This window comes from Neopsephotus bourkii, unplaced genomic scaffold (assembly GCF_033783945.1).
Source record: "Neopsephotus bourkii isolate Nb327-2 ecotype Australia unplaced genomic scaffold, CSIRO-AGI_Nbou_v1 NB_1630, whole genome shotgun sequence".
Classification (NCBI taxonomy): domain Eukaryota; kingdom Metazoa; phylum Chordata; class Aves; order Psittaciformes; family Psittacidae; genus Neopsephotus; species Neopsephotus bourkii.
The window spans coordinates 955,713-980,722 of record NW_026902105.1 but is presented as its reverse complement, the minus strand read 5'-3'; the positions used below and the strand labels follow the sequence as shown (position 1 = coordinate 980,722).

Here is a 25,010-nt window from a genome sequence, read left to right as displayed (position 1 = left end):
TCCGCGCATGCGCGCAGGGCACCCCACCGCTCCAAGGACTACATTTCCCAGAGTCCTCTGCGGGGCGGGAGTGGGACAGCGCGAGACAGGCAGTAGCTGTGGGGTGTTGCGGGGAGGATAGGTAAGTGGCGAGAGTAGTAGTGGCGGTAGTGACAGGTATGGCTTCGATCGTGAAGAAGATAATCAGCACCGCTAAGGCTCCCGCTGCCCTGGGTCCCTACAGGTATGCCTTATCAAGAGAGAGCTCTTGGTACAAGCAGGAGTGAGCGGGAGCAGGTTTTGCAGATGGGTTTTGAGCAGGTCCATGGAGGGGGATCTGTCAGGCAGCCCTGGGTGAGTCGCCCCCCCTACAGCAGCCACCGGTCCCCTCCGTGGTAACCCCCAGGGACACTGGTGGTCCGACAGCACGGATCGGTCCGCAGTGCTAGCGGCGGGGCTGCAGCCTGGCTGCGGCAGGATGGCCCTATTCGTGTTAGGTGAGGCTTTAAAATGTCTCTCAGAAAGTCAGTTTGGGAAAATAATTATGAAATTAGTGAAAAGCAGTAAATTAGGAAAAAAAATCAGAAAGAATGATTCCTCCTAATGAAATTTGTTTGCCTAGAAAAAAACGTGTCACAGGGGAGTTAGCAGTGAATGCTGATTTAGGAGGTGGTGGAAAGCAAAGGCTGAACCAAATCCAGAATGTGCTTCGCAGTTAAGAGAGTTCACTGCCTGGGAATTGCAAATCTTTTCGTATTTTTGTTATGACTGCTAGCAAGTTATAAATGCTTTTCAGTCTAAAACTAGCAGCTGTAAAAATAGGTAAGATGTTGCTCGATGTTTTCACAAGTAAGTTGTTGCAATGGTTACAAATGTAAGAAAAAAAAACCCAGTTTTAATTGGAGAAAGGTTTTTCTTTGCTATTTGGATATGAAAAAAAAAAAATCAGTAGCTACAGTAGACTCTTACAGTTTAAAGTATCAAGCGGTCTTTACCAGAGCATTTTCTAAGAATTTTTAATGATGCTTTCAGGCTTTGTTTTCCCAGTATAAATACAGACTCTTTTGGTTTAAACTTTTTCACGTGTAATATCTTACTGCCTTTCAGGTCATTTCATCCCCATTACTTTGAAACTGAGTTTTCTGAGCTTCAAACTGTGTGTACTCTATAGGAATTATGAATTTGGAGAAACACAGAATGTGGAAGCCGAGAGGCATGAAATGAAGGTTAACTTCTGTTAACAATAAATTGTTAATGGATTGCAGCCAGGGGCCTGGCACCACTCATATCACCTGTAAAACATGGGAAGGCAAGTTCTTTGGCTGTATTGGCCTAGCCTTCAACATAGCTCTCCACTTCTGTGTGAATTAACTGCACTCCAACATTTTGTGCTTATTGAGGGTTCTGGATGAAATACTGCATGTTATGCAGCCTGTCAATTGTATGATGGGTCTAATGTCAATCAGTTTATCACTAACTTAGCTTACCAGTTTTCAGTAAACTTGTCAAAGTCCATGGAGCAAAAGTTGCGCAATAACTAACTGCTATGTCTCTGCTGTGGAGTCTGAACATGCTAATAAAGGAATAGGGGCTTAATAAAGAATGAAGAGCTGAGACATATGAGTGGCATTACTACTTCTGCTGCAGCAGATCCTTTTTGGTGACCTGTTTTTACTGTACTTTTGTATTTCCTTTACTGCATCCAGTTTTCAGTATCTTGAGATCAATGGGTAGATAGATATATAAAGAGACACATGTGTATATATGTGTATCATTAATGTTATTAAACTTTTAAAAGACACAGCAGAGATACTGTTCTTGTATTAATCAACAATCAGTCTTGTAAAGATCTGGTTAACTTTGCAGTCCTTGGCTTTAAAGAGCATGATTCTTAACACCATCTCTCATGGGTGATGTTCTAATGTAGTGATGTCCGTACAGTTATACACTTAGGCACACTGGAACCTGAAGCACTTTAGAGACACTCTTAGATCTCTGCTGAATTGGAGGTTAATGAGTAGCTACAATTGATTCTAGTTGTAGGGTACCTCTGAAGTTAAAGTGTGACTGGAATTTGTGTAAATGAAGTTTCTCTGAGCTTTGCGCATGCATTTGACTGCAGTAAAAGTTTACCCTTTAGTTGGTGAATTATTATTAGTCTTAGTGAATGGAGGTTTCCACTGGTAGATATATCAAGAGAAGGAAATTGAGGAGCAGAGAAGGGGCCCCAACACAAGTGCTGCAGATGGTGCTCTGACAGTGGTATCAGAACGCTTCAGCTTTTTTCCTCCCAGCTATTTATGATTCCTTTGTCAGTATTTATTTATTTGAGAGCTCATACCTTCTTGTTGCATGGTTCTCTGTGCTTCAAACGGAAGTTTGTGGCCTCTGGGCCTGTGCCTCAAACAAAGCAGGACATGGTGGGAAAGAAAATAAAGAAGCATGTGTTTGGTTCTTACACACATTTTCTATCAACAAGATTTTCTATCAGCTAGAAAATGATTTGCTACTTTATCTTCTTTAAATGGCATAGTTTTGTGATTTACTCCAGGTTTGTTGGTCAATGATAGAGAAAATAATCGTCACGTAAGGTATTTACCATATCAGATAATTTACTGGCTATTTTTTTCTCCTTAGGAAATTACAGAAGAATGTAAGACAGGAGTAAAAGGAAAGATGCGAGTGATGGCACTGTTTGGATTGCCTAACTGCAATCATTTTAGTGATTCCTGAAATTAGGTTGGTCCCATGAAGTCAAAGAGTTGGAACAACCCAGCTCGTTCAACGTCAGTTAAGAGGCGTAGTAAAAATGTTCTGTGGAAGAGTCCCCTTCTTTTCCCATTGACATTAAAGGGAAGCTAACTTCCTAATGTAGATACTGCAGAGAGGTGCCTAACTCAAGTTTGAGTAACTTGAGAGGCTTGTTAATGCATTTTCTTGTGGAATAGGAAGCGATAAGAAAAAATGGTGCTGACACACCACAGACACCTTCAAAAGAATCTTTTTGTAACTTCTTTGTAAAATATTTTTAATTGCCAGCTGAAGAGAAGTAAATTATGTTGCTTGCATAATATTTGCTAGGTAGCTTAAATCTTTGCTTTGATCTTTTAATCTCTTTGTGGTAATTAGAGACATTAATAATTGCTAACTCTACTTCAGCAAAAACACACCTGACATTTATATCCGTGTGTTTTGCAAATAGCTTGAATTCTGCATTCTTCTGAATTAACCCAGCCAATGGGTCACTTTGGTTATTTAGTGAGAGGGGAGTGACTGTTCTGGGAATGGAATGATCAAGGTGTTGTGCTGCCCGGCCAAATTCATGACTTTGGAGGAATACTTCAGGACTTCACCTCACAGCTGTAGGTCACTATCATGGTGCCTGTTTGAGAAGTAAAACATTAAATTTTTTAATCAGCCCTCCTTTGTTTTTCTTTCTTTTTCTCTTTTTTTTTTTTTCATTGTCCTGCAGCTGAGATATGAATTAAAGGTATTGTTTACTTCTCAAATTAGGATGGAATATTTAACTAGGAGGTGCAAAACCTGTGTTTATTTACTTTGCATTCCCTCTGCGCTATCTGCAGTGTGGAAGCTGTGCAGCTGAATTTAGTGTTGTGTTGTTGCACTTGTACCTTGTGCTTTTGCGAGAAACGGGGTTTATTTCCTCACAAACAGAGCTATGCACTTCCATGGATCCCAGCTTTCCCAAAGGCATAAACAGATTGAAAGTATGAATCTGTGTGCAGACGTGTGTGTGCATAACCTCTGTCTTTCTGAGATTATTATGAACTACTGAAGATGATGTGTAATGTGCTTTCAGGTAGTTAAATGTTTTGATGGGGAAACATTAAACCTAAGATGTCACTTGTGTTTTCAGCCAAGCAGTGCTGGTAGACCGGACGATGTACATTGCAGGACAGATAGGTATAGAACCTTCCACTGGGCAGCTTGTCTCTGGAGGGGCAAAGGAAGAAGCTAAGCAGGTAAGATGTCTTCTAGCAAGGAACTTGTAATGGAGTTGACATGTGCTTAATTAAACATGGACTTATGAGAAATTGAAGAGACCTGGAGAGCATATTTCGCACCCTCCAGGATGAGGGAAAAGCAGGAGGAAGTAATTCCATCCTAACTCTTTATCATTTTCTACCCAAACCACTTGGAAGTCAGGGGATGAATCTGTATTTCATGTAGGAAAAGAGGAAAGAATGATGTTCATGTTCAGACCTCAGTAAAAACCCTGGCTTGACTCAAGGAAACATCTGTTCCTGCAGCAGCAAAGAGGTGGTGTGAGGTAAACGGATGAGATGGTTGTAAGCTTATGATGCGGCTCCAGTGAATAGATGTTTTAATATTTGTGTATTATTGGAAGCTTGCTTTTATTAATTTCTGATTTTGCTTACCCATGGAGGGCTGTTGAAGATTTGCTTGGTGAACTTATACTATAACATAGATGTAGCCAAGTTACAACTCAGATTTACATATATACCTGAATAGAACCTAGCTGATAGTTGAAAGATTTTTGTCTTATTTTCCACTAGGCTCTAAAAAACATGGGAGAAATCCTGAAAGCTGCAGGCTGTGACTACAGCAATGGTAAGTGCTGCTATGATGGTGACAAACAAGTGGTTTTATCTGGATTAAAAAAAAATAAATTAAGTGACCTTAAAAAGAAAAAAAAAAAAGAAGAAAAAAGCTGTTTGCTAAACATTCAGTTGTTCTCATGAGTTTGGGTTAAAAAATAAAAGAAATAAATCAACATGAAAGTCTTTGTGATGGGTATCAATGGAAAGTTGCCTTTCACCAAAAGGTTTTGCCCATGGTACTAATATTTTAACTCTAACTGGGGAAGCTCAGGTATAGACAGGAGTGCAACTGACTACAGAATCTGTGGTGTTAATACTCTAGGTGCTTTCAGTACTTTTTTGGGGGAGGACACTAATAATGGAGCCAAACCAGGATTAATGGTGGCTTGGGGAGTCATGGATAAAAAAAAATCTATATTTTCAGGCCTTTTATGGACTTCTTTTGGCAACAGATATATGATGTAATCTATTGCCAACAATGGCTTACAACAGCTTTTTTAAATTGATCTGCTTACCAGTTCTGTGACTCTTAGAAGAAATTTAGACTCTTAGAAGGAAATTTAAACCAGATATTTTCAGAGCTGGTCAGGAAGGTCTAGTTCCCTAAAGTTTTGTTGTATGCTACTTAGGTGGTTCTCTAGGTGGTAGCTCTAAAGGTCAGTACCTGTTTGCAAAAATATTCAAACTGTTTAGAATATGTGAAAGAAATTTATAACAATGAGATTTTCAACTTCTGTAGACAAGTCAGAGGAGTAAAATAACTGGGATTATTTAATTTCTAGTTGTGAAGACTACAGTTTTGATGGCAGATATGAAGGACTTCAATGATATTAATGATATTTACAAGCAGTGTAAGTAACTCTTTTGTTTCTTTTTTACCAGTATGGCTTGTGGAACAAATTATACTAACATTAAGCAAAGTGTTTTAATGACTGACATCATATAGTTCCAGATTCTTTGAGATTCCAGTAGAAATGTAACATTAAAAATAAATAACTAATAGCTTGCAAACACCAGATCAAGCACAGCCTCACTTCCTGTGGATTGGTGTCCTACCATCCCACTAATTCTGTGTCATGTGAAGATCAACTCCAGCTATCTATACAGGTTGATCTTCCATACCTCTTGCCTCTGCTGCATTGTCCCCAGTATGGTTAGTATTCAGGGATCCAAGGTTAGGACTGATGCAGCCTGACAAAGAAGAAGCCAGGCAAAAATGCCAGGAGGCCTGTGTGAATGAACAAGGAGCTCCAGGACAGAATGAAAGACAAAAAGAAAGCCTACAGGGGGGGAATGCAAAGAAATTGTCCAAGCAGCCAAAGGTAGGGTAAGAAAAACTAAAGCTGTGAGAGAATTAAATTAAACATAGTCAGGGACATCAAAGGCAACCATAAAAAAGTTCTGTAGCTACATGGATAGTAAAAGGAAGAGCAGGGAAAATGGGGGCCCTATCTGGAAGGAAATGAAGACTTGGTTATGGTCCATGAGTAAGGTTGGGCCCTGTTTGGGGGCCTTTGCTCATTGGGGATCTTTGCTCATGACTTTTTGGGGGGTTTGTTGTTGTTTGGGGGTTTGTTGGGGATCTTTGCTCATGACTTTGTTGGCAGGGACCTATTACTCTCTCTTGCTCTTTCTGTGAGAGGGCCCTCACCCACTCCCTGGTGTTTGTAATTGGATGATCACTATTCTGATTTAGTCTTCCTTTTTCAGCCAAGTTGGTGTTAAGGCCATGCAGTGACAGCAGTGCAGGTTAGCACTAGCCACTTGATCACAACTGTAGCTGGCTTCTGCTGAGTGGTGGTAGCTTGCTGAGATGTTAGTGCAGTCAGTGACCAGAAAAAAAATAAAAACCAAGGGGAACCAGTAGCTGCCACAGAATATTATTTGTCTTGTAGCCTTGACCCTGAAACTGTTCTAATGTCTGTATTTTATACAGATAACTTTGAACTGTGTTTCATCAGGTAAAGTTAAGTGATTGATGCATGTTTCTATTTAAATTACAGTTTTCAAGACAAACTTCCCAGCCAGAGCAGCCTATCAGGTTGCTGCTTTGCCCAAAGTAAGTGCCTTTTCTGCCTACAAAAAAAAAAAAAAAGATTTTTCTGAAATGCCCTACCTCTGAAACATTCTGACAGCTGTTCTTATTCTGGAACAGCTTCAATTGTCATTATTTTAATGAAGACTCTTTAAGTCTTTAGGGTTTTTTTCTAAGTATACCAGGCTTATTCCTACACATCATATGAGATCTGAGTATGAGAGATAAATTTCTTTATGAAAATGGATACAATACTAGAAGTCCAGAGGAGGGCCACGAGGATGATCAGGGGACTGGAGCACCTCCCGTATGAAGACAGGCTCAGAAAGTTGGGGCTGTTCAGCCTGGAGAAGAGAAGGCTGCATGGAGACCTCATAGCAGCCTCCTAGTATCTGAAGGGGGCCTACAGGGATGCTGGGGGGGACTCTTCATTAGAGACTGTAGTGATAGGGGAAGGGGTAACAGGTTAAAACTGAAAGAGGGGAAGTTTAGATTGGATATAAGGAGGAAGTTCTTTACTGGGAGGGTGGTGAGACACTGGAATGGGTTGCCCAAAGAAGCTGTGAATGCTCCATCCCTGGTGGTGTTCAAGGCCAGGCTGGACAGAGCCTTGGGTGAGATGGTTTAGTGTGAGGTGTCCCTGCCCATGGCGGTGAGGTGGGTACTAGATGATCTTAAGGTCCTTTCCAACTCTTAACTATTCTATAATTCTGTGATACTTAAGTAAGAGTAAAGTGTGTTTTCAAAATTACCTAACATTGCTAAATTAGTAAAACCACTGTCAGCAGTATAACCTCCCTTAAATATCATCCTGTTGGTACAAGGTTGTGTTACACATCCAGTTGCTTCATAAAATAGATACATTAAATTCTTAATATGTTTCTTCATTGTTTTCTCACAGGGTGCCCGAGTTGAGATTGAAGCTGTTGCCGTTCAGGGACCTCTCCAAGATGCTTCAGCCTGACTATAATAGAGACTGATTATTCTACAAAGGCAGTATTAGATTTAATACTTTTCCCTTCCATCATATCTCTACACTTGACTATCAGTGGTTACACAATTGAAATCAGTAAACTTCATAGAATCAGCTAGGTTGGAAAAGACCTTTAAGATCATTCAGTCCAACCATTATCCCAGGACTGCCAAGTTCACTACGAAACCATGTTACTGAAGGCCTCATCTAAGCATTTTTTGAATACTTCCAGCGACAGTGATTCCACTGCTTCCCTGGGCAGCCTGTTCCAATGCCCAATCACCCTCCCTGTGAAGAAATTTTTCCAAATATCCAGTCTAAACCTCTCCTGGTGCGGCTTGAGGCTATTACCTCTTGTCCTGTTGTGTCTTACTTGGGAAAAGAGACCAGGCACCTCTTCTCCATCCTTCTTTCAGGTAGCTGTAGAGAGCGATAAGGTCCCCTCTGAGCCTTCCCCAGACTAAACAAGCCCACTTCCCTTAGCCTTTCCTCATAAGACTTAGTCTCCAGACCCTTCACCAGCATTGTTGCCCTTCTTTGGAACTGCTCAAGCATCTCAATGTCTGTCTTTTAGTGAGGGGCCCAGAACTGAACACAGGAATTGATATGCGACCTCAGCAGTGCCAAGTACAGGGTGACAATCACTTTCCTGGTCCTGTTGGCCACGCTATTGCTGATACAGGCCAGGATGCCTTTGGCCTTCTTGGCTGCCTGGGCAGAATGGTGGCTCATGTTCAGCAGCCATCAGTCAGCACCCCCCAGGTCCTTTTCCGCTGCGTTTTCCAGCCACTCTTCCCCAAGCCTGCAGCGTTGCATGGGGTTGTTGTGGCCCAAGTGCAGGACCCGGCACTTTGCCTTGTTGAACCTCATACAATAGCCCATTGGTGCAGCCTATCCAGAACTTACCAAGGAAGGGTGCTTTCCTCTGGACTGTGGCCTTCAATCCTGTAAAATATGAGCTTGCAGTGAGTTGTCTGCCAGCAAACCCTGAGATCTCCAGGAGTCCTGCTAAAATGAGCTGAGCTTGATTGCAGCACAGGGCCCGTAGTTTATGATGGTCACTGGATATTCAGGTATTAAAATGCACATCTGGGTGAATGTATGACAGTTATAGTATGACTGATCTGAACATGGGAAACTGTAATGACTTGTAATAGGTTTTCAGTAACAATTTTAAATAGGAAAGAAAATTACAGAAATGGGAAAACAACACTTGAATTGCTTAGTGTGCATCTTAACTTTCGGGGAATTCTTCTGTATTTCTCAACTGTCTTAAACTCTTTACAGAGTAGATTACTATTGAGACTCATATTTTCTTCATATGGAAGCAATTGGTTAAATTGATTAAAGTTAATAACAGCTTCAGGAAAGAACGCAGTTACGCTTTTCTGAAGTGCTAACTTTATAAATCAGTTTTAATTATCTGCCTGTAACCTTTTTCATAGCAGTTCAACTTTGAGTATCTTTTGATTTAAAACAAAACACTAAAAAACCTGTTGTTTAATGAGAATAAAGTATAATCGCATCTCAGAACTGTGTTGGTCTATTCTGGGAACAAACTTTTCCTGATTATGCTTTGATACATACTAAAAAAAAAAATCCTTATCTATCTTGCTTATCCAATAAATAATTCATACCAAAAGAATAGGCTATTATCTATCTCCTAATGTTTAAGGATTAAAATAATCCTTCAAGACAGGAAGTTTTCAGCTACCTTGGATAAATTGGAAGAATCCCAATTACGGTTCCTTACCTTCCTGCTTGTCTGCTATGCTTTCTAGCTCCTTTTACTTCAGCTGCACTGTTACAGTAACTATATTTTTTATTTCTCATGCATTCCTGTTACTGCTTTAGCATACACCAGAAGACCACTTGAAAAGTTGTGAGAAGAGTCAGCCCTATTTATCCCTTATAGATGTGACGTGCGTGACCATTTCTCCTGCTTTTTATTGAGCTTGTATATGGTATCTATATAGAAAAAGATTAACAATGAGGTTGTCACAGCAAGTATATAGAAATGTATGAATTTTTTTATAGCAATATCTTGCTTTCTCTTGACAAAATGGCAGATGCTTTTATTAGAAGCAGCATAAAATGCTTTTGGTATTTCAAGCAGTGAACTTAAAAGCAACAGCTTTTGAAAGGTACCTGACTTTTCTGCATATAAACCTCCTGCACATAAACTTTATTAGCCTTGGCTTCTCCTCCGTTCTCTCTCCTTGGCTATACTATTAGTGTTGTTCAGGTTCTACAACTCTGACTCAAAAAGTAAGAAAAACCGTGATTAGTACTAACATGAATATAACTTTCTAGAAAACACAAAGCAAATGTTGCTTCATTTTGTCAGCTAAAAATAATTAGGAATAATGAAATTAAATTGGGTTACATTTAAACAGATTCCTGATTTGTATTTGCGTTTCCCTGTTACATCTTTGCTCACATGCTTTGTGGAATGTATTTCACTTATATAGCGGATTAAGTTCACCTTAAATTCAACAGTGTTGAACACGAGCCAAATTTGGCCTTGCATGATCTCTATGGCTATCCCATCATCTCTCTCACATTATTCTCCACTGCCTTACTTGTGCTATGGAGCCTCTCTGCAAACCTTGAAACTGACACTAGGTGGCAGTTTTGTATTTTTTATTTGTGTGCTCTCTTGTTCATTTGCTGGTAGAAGTCCTGTCTAGAATTCCCTTGTGTGACTTCACTGGTACAAAGTGATGTAAATACACTACTGCCTTCTACAGTAAGGGGCAGTCTGAAACTGAAATGTAAATGAAACACCTGAAAAACAATGCATGCTAATAAGATGCAACACATTTCCATTGAAAATGTTTGTATCATTAAGTAGGTGCCGTTCTGCAAGAAATCAGGAACTAAAATCCACTTTTGGCTCTGATTTTTTTAGCTTTTAGGTGGAGACCAGTTGCACAGTTTCTTAGATGGCTTGGATCTGAATATGTATTCTTCAGTTACAGGAATTCTAGAATAACTGAAATAAACTCTCTTATTTACAGCTATAGCATAGAAGTTCTCAACATAAACCATAAGCCTTCCATAGAGATGTTTAAAATTTTTCTTATTTTTTTAAGCAGAGTGATATGATTTGATTCTATTCTTTAAAACAACAAGGTTAAGCCTCATCATTCTGCCCTATAAAAAGCAAGTATCGCAGCTATCACTTAGGTCTTAGTTCACCAAAGTACACAAACACTTAATAAATGCTGTTTTAACCAGAGGTAAGTTACACTTTGTTCTTTTTGTTTGCTAGACTGAACAGCTAAGTGTGCAAAATATGAAGTTGTAATTCAGCATGGGACATCCTAATTTCGCCACTTAAAATTTGTTTCAATCACCTTGCTTAAAAAAAACCCAACAAAACAGGTCCTCTATTTGTGTGAAAGTAAACCAATACTTCAGCATGCTGCTAGGTTTCTTTTAGTAGTTTTTATTTCTTTAATTTACTGTATTCTCAACAGATTAAACAATGCAAAAATTAATTTCAGTACCTACTTTTTATAAAAGTTTGTTCTCTGCTAAAGCATATAATCAAACTGCCCCAATCTTCTGCTACAAGCACCTTGCTCTTGTTGCAGTTTGTACCTGGAAATAGTTCCTCATTGAATGAAAGAGCCTATCCCAGCCAGCCAAATTGCCAGGTATCTTCTGGGATCCTGCAAGAGTGTGCCTGCATACAGCTGACAGCATGCAAATGTAACCTCTTCTAGGGCTGTCTTTATTGTAACTGAAACAAAATTCCTACCAGAACTTCCCTGTTAGCTTGGAAATTAAGTTTGTTCTTTCTAAATGTCTTGCCCAACTCCCCCTGTGACATGGAAAGATTACTTCTATCTTGGATGAAGTGAAGGGCTGAAGATTGTCTATGTTTTGATAAACATTTCTGAAGATTATTTTGTATTTTGATTACGTTTAAAACCAAACCAACAACTAAGGTATACTGCCATATCTCTGGAAGTATATCTTGTAAACACAGACATTGGAGCATATCCTCTTCTCAGCCTTTAACATGAGAAAGCTGTTTGATCCACAGACCAATTTCTGCCCTTGGCAACCTCTCTGATTTCCCAAGTTTGCAGAGGCAGATAACTGCATGTATTTTGGCCCTTTATGCTTTTGGGAGCACACAAACCATGATCACTAGACCCAAATGTATTTCTCAAGGCAGGGATGTTCAGCATACATCTGTCAGCTGCATTTGATCTTGTAGCAATTTAGGGGATTTAACATCTTCCATTCAAGACAGCATCAAACATATTTCATATATGAGAAAGGAAAAGGAAAAATAGCTTTCATCTGTTGTAATTGTAGAATATGTAAGGACTGAAGATGACCTGTTGAATCCTTGAGTGAATCATTATGCCTTCCAGGCTTAGTGACCTGAAAATGTTGAACAGTGAGGTAAGAATGTGTATTGTCACTTGTCTTCCTTGTAACAACAGTGGTAGAAAGAGTGACTTTGAGGTGAGCAAGTTTTCTTGACTCCCTTGTATATTCATAGTCTATTTCCAAGTGCAGCCTCCTGTGTTGCTATTACTGCTGCTGTTCTCTACCACTGAACTCCTCTTGATTTATGCTTTAAAATTGTTCAATATAACTGCTGCAGTTCATGATCTAACACACAGGCAGGCAGCATGGCTCCCATGCCGATTTCATCTCTTGTGTTTGGGAGCAGGGCTGTGCTGGCATAGGTGCTGGTGGAATTCTCAGCTTGCAGGAGGAAACCAACCGTGAGATGCAGCTGAAGGTTCCTGGGGCATCCTGGGTCCTGGGTTCCTCCACTCCTCAGATCTTCAGGGTGCATGGTACATCTCTCGGTGCTTTTTGTCATGGAATGATTTGCATATATGGACAAAAAGTTTGACTACCTCTGAATTTTTAATTCCTACTTTAATACCAATAGATTTTATTAGAAGAAGCTGCTTGTTTTAATGTCTCTATTATAGGAAGCTAGTAAAAATAAAAAAATAAAACCGCAACATCCACCAGCAAAAGAACCCTAAAAAAATAAAAGTATTCGTTTTGGTTCTAAAGTTTATGGTGTTGCCTACAGGAAGGTGACATTAAATGAAACTGACAAGTTCAGGAGGGTGCAGATCAGAAAATCTTGGATTTAGTGATAAAGCCAAGAAATGTCAGTGTACACAAAAGGCTGATAAGCCAAGGACATGAATCTGATTATTTGAAACAACCCTAAGTCAGCTGGAGTCAGATGTGCACAGGCAGTACAAAATATAGGTCTTTAAGGGGATTTATAGAATTTTCTGGGGAGAATAAAGATTCCTGTGAGGTTCTTTTGTACAGTAAAGCTAATAAACAGCAACATGTGCATGCCCTTGTTAGATAACTGACCTTTTCTCCTTGTTCTACTTCCTTATGCCAGAGAATCCTGTAAACAGTCCCCAATAACATATAATAGATAGTCCCTTTGCAATATTTACCATCAGAACACATTTCTATTCTCAGTCTGATCCATAGCACCAATTATATTGGGGGCCTGTTTTCATAGGAAATTTGAAAGCTTTGCCAGTCAGCTTTTGCTCCAAAATGATTATTTAGCATTTTGGAAAATACCCCAGGCAGTCCCTGGAAGCATATTGCTCCTGAGCACTGCAGTGCAGGGAAATACAATAGATGATCTCTCCTTTGGGAACAGGCTTATATGTGTCTCTGTTTAGAAATTTGTTCTAGAAACCAAAAATGTGCATTAGGAGCTGTACAGCTAAAGATAGGTTATTAATCACCAGCAGTGCTGTGAGGTTGTATTTTACATGTGCTGGGATTTGTAAAACTAAAACATCCCTCTCGGATAAAAGGCCTTTTCTCCCTGTTTCTGCAGAAGTCATCACACATATTGTACTACTGGCCTTTCAATTCACCTATTTTTAAAACTGGGAGAGTGAGCAGCAGACACCCCCTTGGGTCCTGGACACTGCACCTTGTGGATCTTCCATTTGCTGGAAAACTAACCTCTGCATTTAGTTACAGCCTGGTTAAATGGGCACTTTCATCTTCCAGTCCTTTTTGTGCTATGCACTTCAGCAGCTCTATATGCTGTCAGTCCAGGGATGAAGAGAAATTGCATACTACTATGGACTTTATGCTACAGAATGCTGGTTGGAGGTTTCAAAGGTTTGAAGTTAGTTATCTGAACCTGGAAAAAAACCCTTACTGAAAGCTGAACGGTTGTTCTGCTGTTGGAAAATCATCCCACTGTGCTGGCTGTGTGCAGAAGGCACTCTGTGGCAGGGAGGTGACAGCTCAGGTATTCCAAATGCTTGAAGTCTTGGCATCTTGACTTCAAAAAATGTATATCACGTAAAGCTTTTTCTGATGCCTCTTACTGATGTCTGTGGCTTATGGCTCAATCCATAAAAGCTTTTTTGTTTTCCCAGCCCAATAACATTAGAAAGTGTTCATGCTGACAGAAGAGCAAGCCCAAGAAGAGCATGTTCATAGAGACGTAGCTTCTATTCCTTGTTACTAGCTGTCTCTGAAACACATGGAAAAATTAATTTAAGAATTAATGGAGGGTACAACTTGATATCCACTAAATCTTACAGGAATTCAAAATGAACGTTTCCTGGAAGCATCAAAGGATGGACGGGGTATCTGCTCTTCTTACAGATCTGTATGGATGTTCTGAAACAGCCACAAGCAGCCACTGGCTCTGCTCCCTTTTCCGCCATCCCACTCATACACGATCTCCCTCTTACAGTCATTAATGTCACCTGTGTGAAATCCAGTTAAACCTCCAGTCTTACGCTCCTCCCCACCCTGCTGCCTTTTCCCTTATCAACTTTTGAAATCACTTGATAATTTGTCATGTTTGACACAAAAGCAGACATTAAATCTTAAGTAAGGACAAGAGATAAAGGGATAAATTCAAGTACAGGGTATTACATTTAAATGTAAGAAACCTTTTTTTTTAAGTGTAAGAGCAACTGACTGATTGGAACAGGCTGCCCAGAGTTGTGGAGTCTCTATCCTTGGAGATGTTCACAACCCAACAGGACAACCTGCTCCCGCTGACCCTGCTTTGAGCAGGACTAGCAAAAACTCCACTCCATGATAAAGGATGGTTAAAGAACCTCTACCAACCCCTGAAACTACAGATGTTGATCACCAGCAGCTGAGAAATGACAAGTCTTGGTGACTTCCTCAATAGCTAAAAGATGGTGCCTGAGGGGATGACTTGCAGAAATCATAGTGTCAGACCATCCCAGCTCTAAGTACTTGTTTTCCAACAAGAAGATCTTTCAAGAATAGGTTGGGAACATGAGACTTCCTTATAGTGAATGGTAGTCCACAAGGCTGAATAGGGAACACAGAGAAGATGGCAATTTTTCATGAAGACGCAGGTGAGAGACATCCAACTGCAGTGATTCTCCGTGACAGAGCCTGACAGTAAATTTGCATGAACACTGCTAATACAGTGTGAAAAAAATAAATCTCTCTAGTGGTTTTGAATTCACTGCTCTTAGTGTGTCATTGAGCATTCCCCTGTTCAGAGACAGACCTCAGCTACCTTCAGAGCAGTATTTATTTTGCACTAGGATCAGCTCACATCCTCTTAGTCATACCCTCTCAGGGGGAAGGCTCTGAGTGGTTTTGATCTCTCTCAAAGTAAGATTTTTTCCTTTCCCCTCAGCAATCTTGCTTCCCTGCCCAGAATGTTGTTTCAGTTGTTCAATATCCTTTCAAGATGGAAGAATGTCTCCCTTACACAACAGTATCCAGATTTAAACAGCCACTGTTCCATTTCAGTCACTGCAGTAACATTCACTGGGGGAAGGAAAGAGGTGTCTGCATTGCCTGCTCATCCTTTTCCACATTCCAGCACTGCCATGGGCTAAGCTCTGCCTTCTGTGGAAGCAAATGTGATGGGTTCAGAAAAAATAAGTGCGAAAATGAGAAAAAAATGATTGTTCACCTTCTCACACTCTCAGTGAATGCGGGGGAAGAAAAAAAACAACTTTTGCAGAAAGACTGATGACAGAATTGTGAACATAATTTCCAAGACTGCCAGACAGACAATCCTATCCCCTCAAATCCTTCTCTTCATTGGTGTGATGATTTTCCAAAGGCACTTTATTTGGCCTGTGATTTCTCCTTCCCACCATGTGACTGCATTTGAGTCGAGCTGTACTTTCGTCCCAGTACTACACTGCAGATTTCAGCCGATAAGGAGAACAAGGGGATCTAAAACAACTGTCTGTCATAAAATGGAATTCACAAAGCACCATTAAGGCATTAGCTCATAAAAACAAGTCTGCAAATAATAATGATCAGAGTCATGATTTTAATGTGGGTTTTAATTTTCCAAAACTGTATATTTCAGCCTGGCATTTTCCCAACAAAGGAATAATTTATCAACAGTAAGATTCCTGGTGACAACCCATGTAAAAAGCATGACTTCCAATTGAGTGCTTCCAATATCTCTTAATGCAAATAAAAGTACTGATGACTTCTTCTTTTGTGTTGAAATGCAGAGAGCAGCTGTACACTGGCAGGGGTATGACAAGATGTGCTCATTAAGAACCGCGTCTTTTTTGTCTCCTAAACAATAACCCACACGGTCCTTCCCTCCTCTGTCAACATACCTATCTCTGTTGCTGAAGCACTCTCCACAGCTTCTCCTGTTTCTTCTTTTGTTTCAGACCCCCTGCTTACCGTCCCACTGAGCAGCTCAGTTTCCACCTGCTCTCCGGTATCACCTGGGAACAGTAACCACAGAGATAAAATTAAGAACACTAAGAAAAGCACCAAGTGCCCACCTCATTTCTGTAAACCTGGTTTTGCTTTGTCAGCTCTGCAATGCCCCTTGCCAAGGTACCCCCTGAATGAAGCCATAGAACAGTTCCAGTTTCAACCCCCTGCCATGGACAGGGCCACCTTCCACTAGACCAGGTTGTTCCAAGCCCCATCCAACCTGACCTTCAACACTGCCAGGGATGGGGCAGCCACAGCTTCTCTGGGCAACCTGTGCCAGCGCCTCACCACCCTCACAGGAAAGAATGTATTCCTAAACTCTAGACTAAATATATTTCTCAACATAAAAAGGACATGGAACTGTTGGAATAAGTCCAGAGGAGGGCCACGAGGATAATCAGGGGACTGGAGCACCTCCCGTATGAAGACAGGCTCAGAAAGTTGGGGCTGTTCAGCCTGGAGAAGAGAAGGCTGCATGGAGACCTCATAGCAGCCTTCTAGTATCTGAAGGGGGCCTATAGGGATGTTGGGGGGAACTCTTCATTAGGGACTGTAGTGATAGGACAAGGGGTAATGGGGTCAAACTGAAACAGGGGGAGTTTAGATTGGATATAAGGAGGAAGTTCTTTACTGGGAGGGTGGTGAGGCACTGGAATGGGTTGCCCAAAGAAGTTGTGAATGCTCCATCCCTGGCAGTGTTCAGCCAGGTTAGACAGAGCCTTGGGTGACACGGTTTAGTGTGAGGAGTCCCTACCCATGGCAGGGGGTAGGGACTAGATGATCTTAAGGTCTTTTCTAACACTAACTATTCTATGATTCTATAAATGTCCCCTCCCTTAGGTTAAAGCTGATCCTTAAAGCTTAAAGGATACTCCTAGTCACTTTCCATCATCCAGCTACATGCATGCCTCATGCCTGTAAAGTTCTGATGCTTTCACAAAATCCCCTTGATACTCTATTCAATACATATAATGAATGTTGTATCTGCTCAAATTATTTTTCCTGGATTTTATTTTACATGTGTGCAGGTTTATTTGCAATTGGACCAAAACAGAAATAGCAAACAGTGTAATGTGCCAGTCTGGCTGAAGCTGGGAAGCTCCTATCCAATTAATTTACTTGCACAGCTGCTGAAGAACAAAGGAAAGCAAAGCAAACGCTAAGTATCATATGCATCACAACATAAAACTGGAAGGTCCCTTCTTCCTCATGTGTCTCATGGAAAGATAATGCACAAAAGATGTTACTTCTAGCTTGGAACAAATCAGAGCAAAACTCTTTTTCCCAAAAAGCCTTGGTTCATTTGCCCTGCAAGCAGCATGAATCATTTGGTGGTCAAAGCCCCATAACTGGTCTTCAGGCGAACAGTCTATTGTAAATGTGTTTCTGTGGACATGAGGTCATACCACAACACTCAGGGCATGCTGCCCTGCCTCCAGCACTATGCCCTGCAGTTCAGGAATGGTGATAAATGAAACTGGAGTTTTCAGCTGGGCAAGACTTTGTGTTTTACAGGTGAGCACCCAGTCACTGCTTACATAAATGAGACTTTATTCCAAAGGATAGATGCCCGTTTTATGTAGAGGAAATCTCAAAATTCGTTTGTGACGACACATGGGAGGACAAGCCAACCACCATGCTCAGCTCCTGGGATACAAAGAGTCAGATATATATAGCCAGTTCAGAGACATGCACAGCAAAGCCACATGGTTAGTGGTAGTGCATGTACTTGAGCTTCACAGAGATCAGTCCTTCTCCCACATCTTGACTCCTTCAAGGCAAGTGTGGAGTGAGGAAGGCTGCAGATACCACATTCTCCCTGCACAGAAATACTTCTGATGTGCCTCACCTGCTTATTCCCTGAGGAAATGCTCCCCCAGGGAGTATCTGATTCCACACCAAGCTGCTTGGTACCATTTAGAAGAAATCTGATTCCTCCTGAAGTGTTCACCTTCTGAATGTGCAGTCCATGGAAGACGTCTTCTGGGCACTAACCCAAAGATGCGCACACCTCCTGCTAAAGGTCCCTCTCACAGCACATGGAAACAGCTGAGTCTCAGACACCACTGCTTCCTCATGCAGCCTCTCCCCAGCTAGTCATCTCCAAACCCTATGTCACAGAATGGTTTGGGTTGGAAGAGACCTTAAACATCAACTAGCTCCAATCCCCTGCCATGGGCAGGGACACCTTACACTAGACCAGGTTGATCAAAGCCCCATCCAACCTGGCCCTGAACACTGCCAGGGATGGGGCAGATGTAGCTTCCTTGGGCAGCCCATTCCAGTGCCTCACCACCCTCATAGTGAAGAACTTCTTAATGCTGAATCTAAATCTCCCCTCTTTCAGCTTAAAGCCATTACCCCTGGTTCTGTCACTACTACTATCTGCTTGTGGAGTAGACGAGCTTCTAGGACAGACTGGGTATGCCAAGGGTGCATCAAAGAGATGCTTTTTCTTCCACATCCAGGCATGCAACCTTCAGCCTCATGTGCACAGGGACGGTTGCTTTATAATTAATACGTGTGACTAAGTAATAGAGCCTTTAGTACCTGCAAATACTAAAGAATGCTTCTGAGCTACACAAAACCACAACATTTTAAATGAGAGGTATGGTGGGGCATTTTACCTGCAAAGAACCAAAAGGACATGGAATGAAACAGCAGAAATAGTGACTGGAAATGCTGATTAAATTTATTACAGCTTGGACTTGTGAGTCTGAGGCTTCCCCAGCCACATCCTTCTACACCCTGCCTTGTACAGATTCCCCAGACCAAATTCTGACTCCAGAAGCTCATGCAAGGTTCTCCGTAAAGTCAAATCCACCCTCACACAAGTCCCTGGAGGCAGAATTTGGTCTCCTGGATTTATGGAAACACAAATATTACCCTCAATGAGGTGGTCCTCTTCAGTAATATATACTTTCTTGATGATTTCCACTACAGAGCTGTCACTGTCCTCCACCAGTCCACTGTCCTCTGCTGGTCCTGGGGATGGTGCTCCTGCATCCTCTCCATGTGCTGGAGGTGAAGGTCCATTGCTCTCCTCTTGCCACACAGTTGGCAGCTCAGAGCTCTCCTCCTCTTGTGCAGGCAGGGGCTCGGTGCCCTCTGGTTCCTCCCTTTTACTGACTGAATCTGTCTTCCCCTCTATGGCCAGAATCATGGCTGCAGGCTCCTCTCCTGGCAGACGCTCACCCAGGTTTGTCTCCTCAGAGGCAAGACTCACACACTCCACTGGGTCCAGCTGTGTCTGATCAGCTATGGTTTCGTGATCATCTGCAGTCGGGGTGTTTTCACCAGATGAAGCTTTCAGTTACAGCAGGGCAAGGAGAGAAAAAAGAGAATTACAGATGACTGTTGAGGTGGCACGTAAACTACGTGAGAACTAGACGCACAGTCCACAAGCACTAGCTGCCAAAGAGCTCCCACATGGCTATGGACAATACTTCTCCACAGGTCTGCTGTTCTTACACATGTTAAGTAGAGGATGGTGCTGCTCTTACATAGAAAAAGAAACCCAAACATTTTGGCTTGATGCACATCATACATTTTTGCATGAAGAGAGCTGACCTGTTTACAGGTCAATGTCCTATTACATTTTGCCTTATACATCTGCAGTGTGCAGAAGGTTTCCTGGTGGTGGGACGCATGCAAAGAAGCACCTTTTCCTGCCCCAAACCAAGCATAGAATCAATGCCCTGAGCAGGAGGGAGCTGCTGCCACGGGCCGTACATGAGAAACTTCTGGTGGTGTCTCCAGGGGGGCTGAACAAAAAAACACCAAGAAGAACTTTCTTGTCCCAGAGGGTGAGCAGTGCCTACTTGTTAAAACAAAAACCAGTTTGTCTGTCTTTTTAAATACTAGGCTACCATTTATAGTACACTTTGTCTAATAAAACAAGAAGCTTAAACAGATTAAACCTTCTGATCCTTTCACCAACTTACTTGCTAAGTAAAGCAATGGGCTGTTTTGGCAGGCAAAACTTATGGACAAAGAAATGGCAAAATTACTCTGACAGGTACTTAAGGATAGAAATTACTGACTCAAGATAAGCTCTGCCTACCTATCTGACTGAATTAATAACTTTCTGACTAAATTCGGTTTGAGAAGAGCATGTACTTAACCTTCTCTAAGGGAATGTCAGGGTGAAAACCCGGGGAATTCATGTATGAAATCTGCGTAATAATTACAAAACTGAACAAATGGTACTTTCTGAGAAAATGATGACGGTAGTGTCAAAGCCAGTGAGCAGAACTGTATGGTACTTTATACACACATAGATGAACTGTGAAAAAATGTAGTAAGACCTGCTCTTAAAAGAGAGGCTTCAATACTGCTGCTCTTCAGGTAACTCTGCAGTTCTTTTGAGGCATTCAAGAAAACACTTCCCCCATAAGGGTCACCTTGTTAGTGTGTGCCTACTGGGGAAGGACGGCTATGACAGGAGAAGAGCAAGAACAGGGAATCTGGACTGTCAAGACAGACGGAAAGCAACTTCTGACTATGGGATATGTAAAATCTCATTTTTCCCAGAAAGTGTAAAACCAAATTCAAACCAACCCCTTCACAAGGCATACCTATTTATAATGGCTATTACTTCCTCAATAATAGTTATTGACTCCTGAAAAAAAGAAGGTAAGCTCAGCTACAGACCCACCCAGGGCAGCACCCTGCCCCTGATGGCTGCCCAGGGGCAGTGGAAAAAGCAGAGGGTCCCAGCCTGTGGAGCTGGGTTTCAGTCTGTCAGGGGACATTCCTCCATGAACCTGCCAAAGCCCCTTTTCAGTCTATTCACACTTTCAGCCTCCGCCATGACCATGGCAATGTGGTCTACTGCCCACTTAAAACCCCTGTAAAACACATTCTGACTGTTTTTAAGCCTGCTGCTAGTTATTTCTTCAAGAGACATAGCTCTTGTGTTACAAGAAACAGCAAATCTATTTCACTGTTTACCTTCTGTAGATCTCTTATCACACCTTGTCTTCCAGGTACTCTTTTTCCTAACATGAATCTCAACATGAAACAGATACCAATCAGAGTAACGGCTTAAATTTAAGCTATCCTAAGCAGGGACTGAAAAAAGCAGTGTATGCTCAGAGACCAGAGACTTGTTCTTTTCACATTTTTAACCCTCTGGATACTTCTCATGCCTTCACCTTGCCTGGTACCAGGTGGACAGGGAGCATTTGTAACCTACAGACAGAAATAAATGAGCCATGAAAAACAGCATTTATACACAGTTTTCAGTTGGTGTAACCAGTAAAAGAAACAATTCAAACCTACTACTACCAGGTATCTCCTGCAGCTCCTACAAACATCAACCCTGTAGATTCCAGCTAGCCCTCTCTTCACCAAGATGTTTCATATAAATTGGATTATAAAATGCTGCCATGCACCCCGAGCCCTGCACTGCTGTAAAACCCTGGAAGCATTCCTCTGCTCTCATCTGAAATGCAAAGAATTCTCTAATATGGAAAGAGTAAATCCTCCCAGTAATCTGTTCAATACCTTTATCCCCAAGAGGAATGAGCATCATGTGGCAGTCAACATTCCTCAGATGCCTTCTGGTTTTGTTTTATTTTTTAAATCCATCATTTTTATTTTCCCCGCTGTAGACAATTTCAGCTGGAGAAGCAATGAAAAGCACAGTGAATGTACGTGGGCCACAGGTACGGTATTTTCCCCTTTGCTTTCTTTCTTTCCTTTCGGAAAAGCCTCTCTTGTCTGTGAGTTACACACCGATGCAAGGAAATTAAATACCTTTTTTTTCCCCTATTAATACTTTTTAGAAAAATTTCTTTTAAATTATTGTCTCTTATTAAACTAAGTTAGAAAATAACTAACATGTCTGCCTGGGAACTGCCCAGTTAACGGAGATCATTCATTTGTAATTACAAGCTGCACTTGATCATTGCCATGACATCAGTTGATGTACTGAGTACATTTCCTAACCTATCCTAACTGAACATTCTGGCCTTTAGACAGAATTCCTGAAAATACTCAGAAATTACTTCAGTTGTTTCCCTGAGCCCTTCAGCATTCCGTGCAAATACCTTTCAGCAGAAGACAGAAAGCCAGAGCAATCTGGTACGTTGACCAGGTGAACAAGGCAGCAGGTACAGTGTGAAGAGATTCCTGCTGACATTTCCAGTGGGGCTCCTCGGTTTGCAGATGTATGCTGGCTCTGTTGTGGCACAGACAACACTCACCCTGTACAACCTGCCACCATCTCTGCAGTCACAAACCACACCACCACAAGGCAACAAATGGGAAAATAAACCCCTACAGAAAACACGAATGCTGCAGCCAGAGTATTATCATCAGATGATGTTTAGAGCTCAAGTACACAGGAAAGAAATGCAGTAAAATGAAATGCAAACAACTTTTATGTATCCATCTTCAGGATGAAGATTTTCTGGAGAGGACAATACCTGTAACTGCAGCATTCAGGTTCTTCTAAAAAGTGTTTCCAAACCTCCCTTGGAACAAAGAGCAAAATATGATTAACATGGAAACATGGTTTAACTTCCAGTGAATAGCAAAGATATCCTTCTAGACCACCCTACAAACACACCTTGCACTCAGAGTAATCCTTTGTGACCTGAGCCAAATCATAGTCACAAGAATGTTCCTGGTGCTGTAAACTGTCTTGGGGTGGATGTACAGATTTGATAAGAAAACGGAAGGACTGGAGGGCCAGGTATTGCTAGGTCACTATTATTTTTAATGGGAGAATAGAAGCATTGAATTTAGGTGTTACACAAAAGGGCAACAGCAGAACCTGTCTCTAAAGTAAAAAAATAATAAATAAAAGGCTGCAGAGAGGAGCAGAACCCAGTAACTGATTCATTTTAAAGAAGCAGTTTATGAAACACCTGAAAAAAAAAAGTGAGAGTAGATTTAGATTAGTTATTAGGACGAAATTCTTCACTATGAGGGTAGCAAGGCACAAGAACAGGTTGCCCAGAGAAGCTGTGGCTGCGCCATCCCTGGCAGTGCTCAAGGCCAGCTTGGACCAGCTTGAGCATCTTTGTGCAGTGTGAGGTGTCCCCCTCCCCACGGCAGGGGGGTTGGAATTAGTTGATGATTCAGGTCCCTTCCAACCCAAACCAGCAGCTCCCTCAGCACTAAAGCCAGGACCAACCCGAGGGACTCCTGCCCCTCGCGGCGCCTCTCCACGGACAAGACCTCCCGCACCAAGGCCCCCCCGCGGCTCTCGACAACGCGGCTTCCCCCGTGCGCCAGCCCCTCGGGCAGTCCCCACCCCACCCCGGCCCGGCCCAGCTCACCCCGAGGCGGCGGCGGCGGCTCCCGGGGGCTGAGGGCGCTGCTGGAGCAGCCCATTGCGCGGCGGCAGCGCTACAGGCTCTGCCCGGCTGCCCGGCCGGGGCGGGGTAAAGAGGGGCCGGGGATGTCGCCGAGCAGCGCCGACCGGCGGAGACGGGAGGGCAGAGGGGGTGGCTCTGGCCACGGTGCCTGAAAACACCCCCCGCGCAGCCCGGCAGACCCCTCCCGTCCGTTCCTGACCTTCGGGCGATTTCCTGTGCGGGTGTCACAAAGCCCAAGTGGCAGCAGCCGGGAAAGGGACTGCAGGTCTGTGGGACAGCAGCTGGAGACCCATGAATCTAACCCCGGGTGTGTGCACGCGTAGGTGGAATTGGCTAGCAAACTGCAAGCCAGGTTAGCACCTGCACACAGGTAAGAGGGTCCAAATGGACTTGGAGGCCATGGTGATGTTTGAGAATCCATGAGTGTGGGTTGTGCTTGTGAAATTAAGACTGAGGTGAGGGGATTCTGCATGGAACCCCAGTCCTGAGAAGCTGGAGAGGAGCAGCAGCACTGCACTTAACACTGTATGTGGTACATGCAGGTGCTGCTAAATACAGTGCTCTGCCTTAGCATACCGGGTGTGTGTGCTTGTACACACACAGGGGGCTTGCCCTTGCTACTGACCCTCCCCACAAACAGGAACATCCCATAGGACTGGGATGGGAACACCTCTAGGGTCTCAGCAGTTGGGAGGCAAAAAGGAATCCCCACGCTGCAGGGTCCTCTGGATTCAGAAGCCACCTCCTTACTATCAGCCTTTAAAAGTAAAGAAAATATATTAGGATTTTTATATCTACATGTAGGCAAATCAGCAAACGTCCAGGGAAGTCCAGGTGACTCGGAAACTTTCCAAAGAGTAAGAATGAAGAATACTTGCCATATATTTGCTTGCACAAGCAGGTCCAGTGTCATTTATTTATTACACTCAAGACATGTTTCATTATGTCCTTCAAATTTAATCACCTAAGTAAACATTGTTCTAAGTAAACATTTTTCATCCATCAGGAAACTTGTCCAGACAAATCATATTGTCTTTGCACATTTGTCCAGGGTTTGTTGATGTCCCACAGCCAAGGTGGAACAATAGCACTAACTTCAGCCAGGCTGCAGGACATACGGAAATCCTGGACATGGGGTATACTATATGGTATGTGTACTGTCACTGCAGCACAAGTGGAAAGCTCTGGCACCCCTGGGGGGGACTGACACATGTAAGGTATGTATTGTATGGATATGAGGTGTACTCTGGAGCTGTTGGACTTACTGCAGGTGCAATGTACATGAAGCACACCCATGTTACTCTGGGAAATCACCTGGCAAATGTACGAGGAGCAACACAGGAGGGAATACACCATGTAAGTCTAAGCACGTTAACTTC

The 25,010-nt window shown here is 42.3% G+C and overlaps 2 protein-coding genes across 4 annotated transcripts; one reads left to right on the top strand and one right to left on the bottom strand.

Annotated features, from left to right (window-relative positions):
- The first annotated feature begins 116 nt into the window (after positions 1-116).
- On the top strand, positions 117-9,967 carry RIDA (reactive intermediate imine deaminase A homolog). The gene is made up of 6 exons (XM_061373247.1): positions 117-223; positions 3,857-3,962; positions 4,518-4,572; positions 5,345-5,413; positions 6,566-6,621; positions 7,499-9,967. The coding sequence occupies exons 1-6, from the start codon at positions 159-161 to the stop codon at positions 7,559-7,561; spliced, it is 414 nt and encodes a 137-aa protein (XP_061229231.1). The 5' UTR covers positions 117-158; the 3' UTR covers positions 7,562-9,967.
- Positions 9,968-11,955: 1,988 nt separating this feature from the next.
- On the bottom strand, positions 11,956-19,840 carry ERICH5 (glutamate rich 5). 3 transcript variants are annotated; one of them, XM_061373202.1, is made up of 3 exons: positions 19,190-19,840; positions 16,195-16,308; positions 11,956-12,411 (listed from the first exon to the last, which is right to left on the bottom strand). In XM_061373202.1, exons 1-3 carry the CDS (start codon positions 19,464-19,466, stop codon positions 12,377-12,379), a joined length of 426 nt encoding a protein of 141 aa, XP_061229186.1. In that variant the 5' UTR covers positions 19,467-19,840; the 3' UTR covers positions 11,956-12,376. The 3 variants fall into 3 exon arrangements, with proteins under 3 accessions (XP_061229186.1, XP_061229187.1, XP_061229185.1); XM_061373203.1 differs by lacking the exon at positions 11,956-12,411 and adding an exon at positions 13,694-14,084; XM_061373201.1 differs by lacking the exon at positions 11,956-12,411 and having other exon boundaries at positions 15,806-16,308.
- Positions 19,841-25,010: the final 5,170 nt, after the last annotated feature.

Bases quoted from the DNA above. Each gene is read 5' to 3' on its own strand.
- RIDA (XM_061373247.1), top strand. From the start codon at position 159: ATGGCTTCGATCGTGAAGAAGATAATCAGCACCGCTAAGGCTCCCGCT. The intron at 3,963-4,517 runs GTAAGATGTCTT...ATTTTCCACTAG, and splicing joins CAAAGGAAGAAGCTAAGCAG to GCTCTAAAAAACATGGGAGA. The intron at 6,622-7,498 runs GTAAGTGCCTTT...GTTTTCTCACAG, and splicing joins AGGTTGCTGCTTTGCCCAAA to GGTGCCCGAGTTGAGATTGA.
- ERICH5 (XM_061373201.1), bottom strand. From the start codon at position 19,466: ATGATTCTGGCCATAGAGGGGAAGACAGATTCAGTCAGTAAAAGGGAG. The intron at 16,309-19,189 runs GTAATATTTGTG...TACTGTTCCCAG, and splicing joins AGAGGACCACCTCATTGAGG to GTGATACCGGAGAGCAGGTG.